General features: G+C 43.3%; 2 protein-coding genes across 2 annotated transcripts; both read right to left on the bottom strand.

The window, feature by feature from the left end:
• Positions 1-3,811: 3,811 nt before the first annotated feature.
• LOC135640462 (NAC transcription factor 29-like) lies at positions 3,812-5,568 on the bottom strand. The gene is made up of 3 exons (XM_065154916.1): positions 5,277-5,568; positions 4,886-5,187; positions 3,812-4,694 (listed from the first exon to the last, which is right to left on the bottom strand). The coding sequence occupies exons 1-3, from the start codon at positions 5,458-5,460 to the stop codon at positions 4,119-4,121; spliced, it is 1,062 nt and encodes a 353-aa protein (XP_065010988.1). The 5' UTR covers positions 5,461-5,568; the 3' UTR covers positions 3,812-4,118.
• A 3,957-nt stretch (positions 5,569-9,525) lies between these two features.
• LOC135640463 (NAC domain-containing protein 68-like) lies at positions 9,526-10,842 on the bottom strand. The gene is made up of 3 exons (XM_065154918.1): positions 10,581-10,842; positions 10,203-10,486; positions 9,526-10,121 (listed from the first exon to the last, which is right to left on the bottom strand). Exons 1-3 carry the CDS (start codon positions 10,759-10,761, stop codon positions 9,732-9,734), a joined length of 855 nt encoding a protein of 284 aa, XP_065010990.1. The 5' UTR covers positions 10,762-10,842; the 3' UTR covers positions 9,526-9,731.
• Between the last annotated feature and the right edge of the window lie 1,507 nt (positions 10,843-12,349).

Consider the following 12,349-nt stretch of genomic DNA (forward strand, 5'->3'; position numbering starts at 1 on the left):
CTGAAACTAGTAAAAAAATATAATAATTCAAATTTATGTTTGAAAGAATAAAGTCATACATATTTAGTGGAATAATTTATGAAAATAACATAAATATGAAATTATTAGATAAAGTAATTAGAGTAGGCCCAAGCATTAGTATAAATAATTTCAAATAATTTAGAATAAGATATGTAAGATGTTTTAAAATATAGCATGCAACTTTTATTAATAAGGCAAGCATCACAATAAGTAGCAGTTTTACTTGATTTAAAAGTTTGAAGGGATTAACGAAAAATTAATTACTATTAAATGGAAAATAACGGATAACCAAAATAGTGATGCCACATATTTGTTGGGTCAGTAATTAAAGTAAGATCGATTGGTTGAGTAATTTATGAAGTTGACGATTACTCGTATATATTATTTTTATTCTGGTTTCAGACCAATGATGCCCTCGGGCTCAGTTTCGTTCCAAATGACATATTCTTTTAATGGAAGTATTCTTTTATTTATATTAAGAGATAGAAATAAGGTTCCTTTTGAGGTGAGATGCACATAATATATCATCAAGTGTAAAAGTATTTGTGTATGAATTATGTGTTATGGAACTAGTATGAATAATAGGGATTCTATTACCATTACCAATGTTAAGGTTTTCATTGCCTTCATAGTCTATATGGATGAATAAATTCTACATATTAGAAGTGATATGATGAAAAACACTGAGCCGACAATTCAATTGATTTGATGAATAGTTGAAATAATTGTGATGTTTACTCGAAACAAATTAAGTCTAATAGTATGCTTGGGTTAAGATTGATGCGTGTCCAATTTTATCAAGTAATTAGTAGATATCTTTTTATTGATTGTTATTATTGGAATGCTAGAACTACTAATAGTTATAGTGATTATTATGATTGAAGTTATTTTTGTAATTGTTTGAGTTAAAGTTGCCACCATAGTTGGAGAGTTAATAGTATAATGGAAGATGATGACTCTACATATTACCCATGTATCTAGGAGGTATCTTGTTTAGTCATTTAATTAAAATTATTATTACTTTAATTATTCTTTTCTTTGGATATTAGATTGAATTGAGTTATGATAACTGATCCCGTCTTCCACTCTTTTCGTTTCAAATACATTTCACAATCAATCAACTTATTATACGATTCTTTAAATAACATTTACTGAGTCTCATATCTGAATTACTTTCGATAATTCCTTATATTCGTCTTCTAAGATGTTAAGAGTATGAACGATGAATTTTTCATCACTAAGGGATGATCTATTAAAGTCAAGTCATTTATAATAACTTTTAGATATTACATATATCTAAAAATAGTATTTTCCTTCTTAGGTTATTTTGATTAGAGTAGATAAGAGAGTAATTAACAAAGATGGTTTATAACTAACACCATGCTTTGCTACAGTATTATATGAAGAGATTAGTGGTACTATATAGCCAATAATTAAGACTTGAATGGCTTGCAAAATAAGATGATCTTGATGGAACCACAATTTATGATTATGATTTTTCATTAAGATTGGTTCTCTTGATATTTGAATATTTTCAATTGGACAATTAAGAAAACCATTAATGTAGCCTAGTAGATTATCTCTAAAGCGAAGGTTGATGAACTATGCTTGTCAAGATGCATAATTATTGCCTTTGGATGCCTGAAAGGAATTAGAGTGACTACATTATCGATTATTGTTGATATTTGGAGGAAAAGATTGGATAAAGTATATCAAACCTAATGAATTGTCACCCTTTGGTCAAATTCAATAAACAGATAAGATCTAATAGATAAGTGGTCTTTATTGTCTATAGTCTAATCTGATTAGATTTGATAAGGTGGAACATATCTGATCGGAGGGATGCAACCATTATGGAGCGATCTGGACTAGATCAATCACAATGAGAGATCACAAGGGGAAATCATATAAAAAAATAATTATGCAAGGAGGGATGCAGCCTTTCTTCGATCTTGTAAGTGTTGGAGCAAAGCAAAATAGGTTGTTGTTTTCGTAGAGATGAGGAGGAATCACTAATGGGGAGAAGGTGTCGATGAGAAAGATGAATTACTAATGCCAAGCAGATAAATAAGAACAAGGGAGTGAGGGTCGCTATTGATAGGGGTAAAAACTGATTTGACATAACACCCCGAGATTTGACATAATACACCCTCACGTCAGACACCCTGCGCGGCACGTTGCCCCAGGGAGCGAGCATTAACACCGACGCGACACGCACCCACGCCCGTCGTACCCAAGCGACCACCTCGGCCGATCCCTCCTAACTGGCCGAGGCAGGGGGAGGCGTCGACTGACACTCCCCATACCCAGCAGCAGCTCGGCCTTCCACGCAACGCCCACGATGACGACAGACGCCATCAGAGGTACGGCCCTGCTCTGGCAGGATGGCACATCAGGTAACATCAAACCCACTTATAAATACCCCCGGGCCCCCAACGGGCAAGGGGGAGGAAGACACGATCTCACTCGAAACTCCACTCCGCCTCACTGACTTGATCGTCAGAGGGGTCGGGTCGAGCACCTCAGCCCGACCTTTGTGCAGGTGCTCGACCGAAGCTAAACCTACTCGGTGCCGCGGAACATCCTCGCCAGCCGCGTTTGATCCTAACCATTTGGAGCCCTGAACCAGTCGCGTCGACTCCGAGGTCGCGGCTAAAAAAGTTACTTACCGTAACAGCTATCGCCTAGGCAAACGAAGGAGTCGTCGGGGCAGATCAACGATTAAGCTTCAACAAGGAAATTGATCCCTTACAATTAGAAGAGGGGTAAAGAGAGAAAGAAAACCTTCCTCGGAAGCAATGGAGCTCTAATACCATAAAGAGTTTACTGTGAAAAAAAATAATTTTATTAAGATAATACATGTTTATAAGGGAGAGATTTATTTCAATCATGTGCTTAAATTATATATAAATATTATGATAATTGATCTTTAAATCATAAATTGATTAAGAATTAAAATATATAAAAATATATAAAATTATCATTCTATACATATCCCTATCATAATAGTCAATCATATACCACCACAGTTTTAAAACTGGAATAGACTATGACGATTTGGATAAAAGTTTGAGTAAGACGTGATGCCAATCACTTGGTATGTGAGCTGTGGAAATAATAAAATAGATGAACGGTTGCTCAAATTAATGGCCACAAGCTACCACAGGACACAGATGAAGCCGCAGCATTAATGATTTGAAGAGAGTGGCATTTGACGACGTCCAAAACTTTCTTGTGGTTCACTTTGTTTTTATAAAGCAAGTTCTAGACTCGATCTTATCGCTTGTCTTCCATCATGGCATGACCTTTTGGAAGGAATATATTATCTTGACAAGAACCAGTAGTCACTCCTATTTTTAAGTTACACTCCAAGGCAAGCAATTAATTGCTTCACTTGCAGAGAAGATGGTTATCAGAAACAATCATCCTTCCTTCCAACCAGTGAAGACTTCTCAACTTCGAGGCATCGGAACCTGACCTTAATCAGGCATATCAGTCACATTCGAGAGGTATTCTTGCACCTAATGATGGGTGTCAGGAATAGTCATAGCTTGCCCGCTGTGGACTCCTCTAATTGTTAGGAATTAAGTATAGTGTGTAAGAATAACGTTGTTTAATGTCCATTCCACTTTATTCTCCTCCCTCTCTCTAAAACCTGTCCTTCTCTTTCAATGATTCCAATGTGATGAGGATAAGAGTTGCCTTACCTACTTTATTTGTCGTCGATGTACCACTGCCGTACATTAAACGATATCATTTACTTTGATCAAACTTATGTGGAGATGTGGGATGTTTATAGCCATGGCTGATCTTATTCAACAAGAAGAAAGTCATGTACCTAATCATGCTACATGATATCTACAAGCCAACAGCTTCAAATGATCCGGTGGATCATCTTCAATAATCGTATTTGACTAAGTGTGATCTCCTGAAACTACTACTACATCATCATGCATGACCGCTCTGCTGAAGCGAGATAAAGCTTCTTGAGGGGGGCAAAAATGGCGTTTCAGTACCCATTTGATCTCTTTTATGCTACTTTTGTCTTTTTCCGTTTCCTTTATTCTTCTACCACTTGTCCGATTACGATCGATGCGTCAATGTAATCCCAGCTGAGGGTTCAGCAGTAGTTGCTGATTGAAGAAGCGCTGGTTGAGCAAGTTGCACTGAGTGCCGTCGAACTGGTCGGAGAACTCGGTGGTGTAGATGGTTGCGTCACTGCTGGGCTTCTTCCATGGGTGAAGGAGATCGTTCATGCCGTCTAGGTAGGACTCCGTCGTCCGCTGGCGCTTTGTAGGGTTGGCAGCAACGGGAGCAGCGGATTCTTCTCGGATTTTATACGGAGCGAACGTGTAATTGTCATTGCTGCAGTTGCTGTTATCAGTTTTGAGTTGATTCGTGCTCGGTTGGGCCATGAGCAGGGCAAGCTCGGATCCCTGCATCTCCGGTAGGTTATCGAACAGGTGCGACGGCGGGGCAGAGTAGTTCTCCAGGAAATCTGACACGGAGAAGGATTTCTGCAGCCGAAGACCGCTGGGTTGCTCCGTGCTGCGAAAGCTCGATAGGTAGATGTCCCCGGAACCGGAGTCTTCTTGTTCTTGATCAACCAGTGGCGGCACCGATTGGAGATTGTGGTTCTTCTTGTAGATGCGGCAGAGCACCCAGTCATCCAACTGCAAGATGGAATCAACGACCACGTCAAAAGACATGAATGGTGTGCGTTGAAGTTGGCATCCTTTTCGGCAGAAGCAAGCAAACAAAGAGATTGCCATCGCAATCACAGTACGCAAGGGGAGGTTTGACTCCGTGTGCGGTATTCCTGCAAAGAGGAGATGGAGGTGAGGAGGAAGTGGCTGCTGATTACCCTCATGGAGGCGTTCTTAAACTTCATGGGCTTGTAAGTGTTGCCATGGTGAGCTTCTGCGAGGCGGTACTCGTGCATGATCCAGTTGGTCTTCCTCCCTCTCGGAGGCCGTCCCTTGTAGAAGACCAACGCCTTCTTCACTCCGATATGCTCGTTCCCTCCGCTCCTGTGGATCGGCTTGTCGGTCCCGGTCGCCTTCCAGTAGCCGGAGGCGGCCGCGCGGTTCGGCCGGACCCCGTTGGGGTACTTGCGATCCCTCGGGCTGAAGAAGTACCACTCCTGCTCCCCAAACATGGCTTTGGCTGCGTCAAGCAGGAAAACTCGTGTCATCACAGAAAGCACAGAAGAGGGACGTGGATGGACCACTTCGCGGAGCGAGCTAAGCACGAACCAGGTAGGTCCCAAGGGTCGAACTTGTAGATGTCCACCTCGGCGATGATGGACACGGGACATGGCAGAGAAGATGCCTGGTTCCGCAGGTAGTGCTGAATGAGCTCTTCGTCGGTGGGGTGGAACCGGAAGCCGGGCGGGAGCGACGCAGGATCCGACATCGTCACGGAAGGAGACGAAGCCATGGGAAGGGGGGAAGAGATTGAAATCTCAAGGAGCGAAGTGTGGCGCTGCCTTTATGGTGGGAGGCGTTTTTGTCCTTTAGCGACGCCGCGCGATCCATACACGCGGTTTCATCCATCGATCGGCCCCAAGATCAAGCGTTGAGGACCGTCGGATCAATCTTAGTCACCGTCGACGAGGCCAAATTGAATGAGGACTCCTTTCCCCAGTGGAAGACAACCAGAGCCACTCGAATCATCCTAACCGTCCATTTCATCATGCACGGCTTCGATCTCCCTTGGGTCAACGTTTTCAACTTGAGTCAAGATGGACAGGTGGTTGCAGCGCGAAGGCCTACACGTGTCCGCGAGATCTGCCGACCCTGCCGAACACACAACATGGACGTGCACATAGACGGAGCCATGACTCATGCATGAAGACAAAGAGCTCGTATCTGGGTTTGTCGAGATGCATTAAAGGCAGGGATCCTTTAATAAGTCTCGTCTCAGTGCTAACACATGTGGCGGAAGTGCATAGGCTGGCAAGTGTGGTGACAGAAAAGTACGCTTGGTAGGTGTTAGTCGACGTTACTTCTGGTCCCCGTACTTGCCGAGAAGGTGTGGATTAGGAATAAAGGAGGATTATCCTGTGAATTAGTGACTGTCATTAGCTTGGACGCCATCACAAGTTACATGCAATCTTACGGTAGCTTCAATGCAAGGAGAGGCATCGGCGATAGCGACATCCGTCGGCAGATGCAGAGGGGAGCGGAGCTAAAGCCCAAGGCTTCGTCTTCCACATCTCCACTAGCATTCTATATAAAGTAACGTCAGGTTGTCATGCACTGATTCGCGTCGAGTCGGAGGTGACAGGTGCATGCACCATGGCATATGGGGGGAGGAGGAATGCGAGCCGCGTCGGTCGTTTTCGTCGGATGGCGATCACGCTGACGAAGTGGATGATGAAATCCCCCCCCTTCTCCCCGAGGGAGTTCCCATCCAGCAAAAGTTGATGTTGATGACGATGATGATGCACATGAGTACGTGGAAGTCGAACGCACGGTGTTCCTGTCATGCTCAGGAACTGCATGTTCGCCGGTCATCACAGAACCTTGGCAGGTTCAGTTGCTTTGCGTTAGCATTCTGTGATGAGAAGTTTTGTCGTCAATTGCTCGCGAGATTGGTCTTGTGACTGATCCACAAGAAATGACTTCCTAGGTCCGTGGAGGTGGTAACGGAGGATGGATAAGATCGCGAGGAGAAAAGACAAAAGTGTTAGGGTGGAATGTTCAAGTTAAACTCTGGCAGCTTATTGGAGGGAGGAAAGGAGAGGGACAAAATGGCATGTGACATCGATTCTATATGCTCATCTTCCCATGCATGCATATCCACAGGGAGATGCCGGAGGAGGAAGAGAACCATTCCAGACCACTATTAAATATCTAATCGTTTTCTCGTGGTAGATTAAGACTAGAGATGTAGCATATAAGTGCACGCCATATATAATACGTGATGGTAAGCTATCTTCTTTGTCTTTATGGCCTACGAGTCTTACTTGGACTTTGGACTTTGGAATTTTAGGATGTTAATAAGAAACTAAATGAATGTGCAGCAGTCAAATTTGAAGTGATACACGTCATCATATCGTACAATTCTTCGGGGGGGGGGGGGGGATGACCAGAGAAAAATGAAGTTGGAAATGACAAGAATCATATGCTGGAACATGGGGAATGTGAGCACTCACTGACCTTTTCCTTACGGCGGAAGCTTCAGGTGGTGATCCTTATCCCCCACCCTCATCGTTGACCACCCGCTTACTAAGAACCCTGAGGAATCGATGCTGCCTCATCCAGTGCATGTAGCCATCCGAAACAAGACGAGGTGGTGGGAATGGTGAAGACGGGACTCTCTCTCTCTCTCTCTCTCTGAGAGCGGCGATCGATCTCCATTCGCAGCAGCATGGAGAAGGATTGGGACGTGGAATTGGTGGCTCTCCACGTGGAGTCTGAGAGAGAAACCATGCAGGTTAACGTGTTCGTCGTCAGATTCACTCCTTGTCTTGGTCTGCTTTGGCATCACCTGATGAAGATGCTGTGGCTCTGTTCCACAAGTCACTCACTCTAAACGATAACGATGGAGCCAAATCCCGTTCCATTTACTTGTACGTGTACGTTTGATTCTGTGCAGCTTTGCCAATAGTGCTTAGTGGCCAAAGAAGAAAAAGGACAATGACATTTTCTACATCATAGGGAGTTAATTATGCCTCTTTTCCTTGTATTCTAATAATACTAAGTTCACACACCCAAGAAAGATGGAGAACTGCTCTACATGAATGCTCTCTCTATCTCTCTCGCTAAAGGAAGTCCAATCCATGAGACTAATCTTTCAAAGATAGAGAGGATACGCCTCTCTATAATACAACCAGATTGGTGTGGTGGAGAACCTACCACGGCATAAGACAATATTGTGCATATATAGACCTCTAAAATAAGTTATTTTTGTAGTTATCCCTCTGATTATTAGCATGTATATCTGTTTATCTCTATGGGTTAACTCAAATTCCGAAGTTAATTAAAACTCTAAATAATATTAATACTCTTTTTTAATATTTCATGATTATATATTGATAGTGGCACTTTAGGTATTCAAAAATTGGTAACTTAATCTACCTGATGTGTATATGTATGTATATATATATATATATATATATATATATATATATATATATATATATATATATATATATATATATATATATATATATATATATATATTCATCCAAAGATTTACATCCACGCATCTTTTGCCAAACCTTATCCAACTAATGCTATATTAACTATACATAGAGTACGTTCAAAAACATATTTATATTTTAATTATGTATTTAAACAAACAGGTTTGAGTGAATATTTAGTTGTGAAATGCTTTGACTGTTTAGTAAATAATAGATGAAATTATATTTTAAATATGCATTGATGTAAGTATTATTTGGTAAGATTATATTTTAAAAATTTATTATATATTATACAATAAATTTATCCTTTTAATATTTTTAATAATTTATTTTTTTTTTTAAAAATATATTTTCATTTAAATTAATAAATAAAATAAAATAAAAAATTGGATATATGTATGTAATCTTAAAAAAAATTGTATGCCTCATATATAATAAATAATAAAAAATATAATCATATACATTAATACAAATCAACTTTAAAAGTAAATAAATAAAATCTTATTTAATAGAAAATATAACTCTTACTGGTTTATCTCTAAATCAATATTTAATAAAAAAAATACTACAATTTAAAAAAAAATTGTTAAATGTTATTTGAAATGTGCATTGAGACACATTTTTCCGAAACGTACCTATAAATTGTTGAAGAAAAAAATATATCTAAAATATTTTTATTATTATCATCGATTATTTTAGTTTCATTCTCATTTATTTTCCATTCTACTTCACCACAGAAAAAAAAAAATCAAAGATTACTTCAAACATTAAAACAAAAGACTTCAAACTGACATCACAGAATAATATTAGATGCAATAATATAGTCGCATAATCTGATGGATATATATATATATATATATATATATATATATATATATATATATATATATATATATATATATATATATATATATTGCAGTGATACTTTGATTTATATTTGCACTGGACCAAGAAACTTGAACGAAGCTGGTGGCTGCATGCATGATTGTGAACACAAACGTGGAACCGGAGGAGTTCAGCTCATTTCCAAGCCCAAAAAGCAGAGAGAGAGAGAGAGAGATGGTAAAGGGCAAGATAACTTAAATATCGAAGAGAGAGAGAGAGAGAGAGAGTAAAGGGCAAAAGAAGTTAAATATCGAAGGATACATCTTAACTGTGCACACTGTTTGTCGTATTTGAGCAACAGAGAAGGTCCGATGTGTTCATGATGTACAACATCACAACATGCATACGAATTTAATTGGGATCTCCCAACTCTTTCCGAATTAGTATGAATAATCGCAAAATATTCCTCTGGTATTTTGTCTCCTGGCCTTCGCATCCTAATTCACATGAGACCAAACATTAACGTACTGTTGGTATTAATCGAGTCCTCCTCCTTCATTACCTACTGCTGTAAAAATCCTTGTACACTCACTCAGCTGATGTCCATGCGATATTACATAGCATCAGAGTGCAAACGTGACTAATGAATGCCAATGCTACAGTAGCAGTGGATTAATGTGTCCTACTCTATTCACTATGTACAGATGCTTTTGTCTTCTCGGCGGATCGATGGAGCTCAGAATGGTGGCATGATTTGGGTGGTCTTGAGATACGGAGATCCCATAGATGGGAAGAAGCAGCACTCTTGGTTCACCACATCGACCACGGGCAGAGATGCGATCCCGGCAAAAGGATTCTGCAACTCCTCCAGATTCAAGTCCACGAACCAATCGCTCTCCTCCTTGAGCTTTTCCAAGGTGTGGAAGGGATGGCATCCTTGTCGCACCAGATCATCCAGCTCCGGGAATCCGGCGTGCTCGATGTCGGATTCCGGTGTGCGCAAACTATCCGATCCGGCGTCCTCGTTGATCTCCGACGTCTCCATCGTCGCCTCCTCCTTCGCCTGCATCTTTTTCTCCCAGCTGTTCTTCTTGTTGTACAAGCGGCAGAGCACCCAGTCGTCCAGCTGCAGGTGAAGGAAGCAAACGTTGAGAGAGAGAGAGAGAGAGAGAGAGAGAGAGAGAGAGAGAGAGAGAAGGTGTCGTACTCTTAGGCTGCCCTTCCTGTTGGGGGAGCGGTTGGTGTCGGCGAGGCGGTACTCGTGCATGATCCAGTCGGTCTTGAGGCCTCGAGGCGCCTTCCCGTGGTAGAACACCAAGGCCTTCTTGATGGCGAGAGGGCGGGCGCTTCCCGGCGGCGAGACGGGCTTGTCGGCGCCCGTGGCTTTCCAGTATCCGCTTCCGGCGGCCCTGTTGGGCCGGGAGCCGTTGGGGTACTTCCGGTCCCTGGGGGTGAAGAAGTACCACTCCCTCTGCCCGAACAACGCCTTCTCTGTTTCCACCACAAGGAAGAAGAAGAGGCTTGAGATCCTTCCAGCCCAACCGTGTCAGAATCGTGTTGCAGAGGAAGGCGGATGGGTGCGTACCTGGAAGCTCCCAGGGGTCGTACTTGTAGAGATCGACCTCGGCGATGATGGGCACCGGCAGGCGCTGGCACGCGGCCTTGCGGCAGAGGTAATGGACGACGAGCTCCTCGTCGGTGGGGTGGAATCGGAACCCCGGCGGCAGGTTCAGCTCCGCCTCCGCGTCTCTCGTCCTCCTCCCCATCGCTCCTATGTCTCCTTCTTCTTTAACTAATGCCGCAGACTTCTTCTTCTCTTCCTCCTCTCGTTATTGTGCCATGGGGAGAAGGGGGGAGGATAGATATAGAGTGATGAGGCAGAGACGAAACCGGTGGCGTTTGGAACGTGGAACTTGAGACGCAACGAAGAGGGGGGGGGGGGCGGCGGTGGGGCCGCCACTGGCTGTGAAGCACACACGTGGTGGTGGGCGGGAGGAGGATGAGGTTGGCGCGGGGAAGCTTCCACCGAGGGGACTCGCCCAACGTGCCAATTGGAGGCGGTCAAAGGCGGACGGGGAGGAGTCGGCTGGACTCGCGTTCAAGGTGAGGTCAAATCTCGGCCTCGTGTACAGTGTTCGGTAGAGCCGTCGCGGTCGGACTAATGTCACGGACTACTTACTCACCCGCTCCTCCCCGCCCACCACTATCACGTGCCGGTGACAGCCGTCGAAACAGCATGTCCGTTCGATCTCTAAGTAGCGAAAGCAAGCAGGCGTGCTCCAAAGATTCGTCTTAGTTGGCTCTCTGGAACCTTCACGTGTCGCGTTCTCGATCCAGCCAGGGGGAGGCTCGAGTGTCTCTCATGCTACCACCAAATGCGTGAATATTTCGGATACTACATGAATTTTTCCTAATATGATTTTTTATTTAATGCATATGCAACGGATTTAGTAGGACTTAAATTGATCGAGTCAAAGGTGTTAGTGCAAAAGCCGTGGCCTCCGGGCCGACACGGTTCGGTTCGGGTCCGGACGACGGGGATCTCTCCGGGGGCGTTCCTCGAGCCCGCTGAGGAGGTCGGGGGCGATGTCCGATCGGAACGGTGTAGTCGTCTCTTCCGGGCAGGAACTCATCGCCTGCGCGTCCGGGAGAGACATTCGACCTCGCACCTGCACAAAGTGTTTGTATCCTTTTTCTCCTCCCCCATCGTTTAGAACGCAGGGACATTTATAGGGAAATTTAGCGTTACCTGATGTGCCTGCCCGCAGGAGCAGGATCGTACCTCTGATGGCGTCTGACATGGCTGTTGGTGTTGCGTGAAGGACCGAACTACCGCATGGCATGGGCGTGCCTCGGTCATCGTTCTCCTCTGCTTCGGCCAAGCGCGTTGGGTCGCAACGATGAAGTCGTTGTCTGAGAGCGGGTGACGTCGGCGCACATCGCGTCGGTATTATTGTCCTCTTTGGGTAGAGTGTCATCCCGGCGTGACTGACGTCGTGACGCATCATGTTGTCGCGTCGGCATTATTGCCCCGATTAAAATGAGTAAGCAATAGATTCATTTTCAAGATGGAATATTACGAGGGGAATGAATTGGAGTGAAACTGAGGATGTGAATCCACTACGTATGCGAAGACACGTCATTTACTGATTTCTCTGTGATGAGACATGATTATTAGCTTGGCAGGATGGTTGACTCGAGCTGAGCCTGGTCAACAAATAGTGAAGCAACTTAACATACCACTTCCCAAAGCTGTGGGCTGCCAAACTATCACTCGGGCAAATTTAGGGCTTGCATGACGCTACATTATGTGCTTTTCTTTTATCATATGAAAATTAGCATATCTATACAACC

The sequence above is a fragment of the Musa acuminata genome, chromosome BXJ3-6 (assembly GCF_036884655.1).
Source record: "Musa acuminata AAA Group cultivar baxijiao chromosome BXJ3-6, Cavendish_Baxijiao_AAA, whole genome shotgun sequence".
Lineage (NCBI taxonomy): Eukaryota > Viridiplantae > Streptophyta > Magnoliopsida > Zingiberales > Musaceae > Musa > Musa acuminata.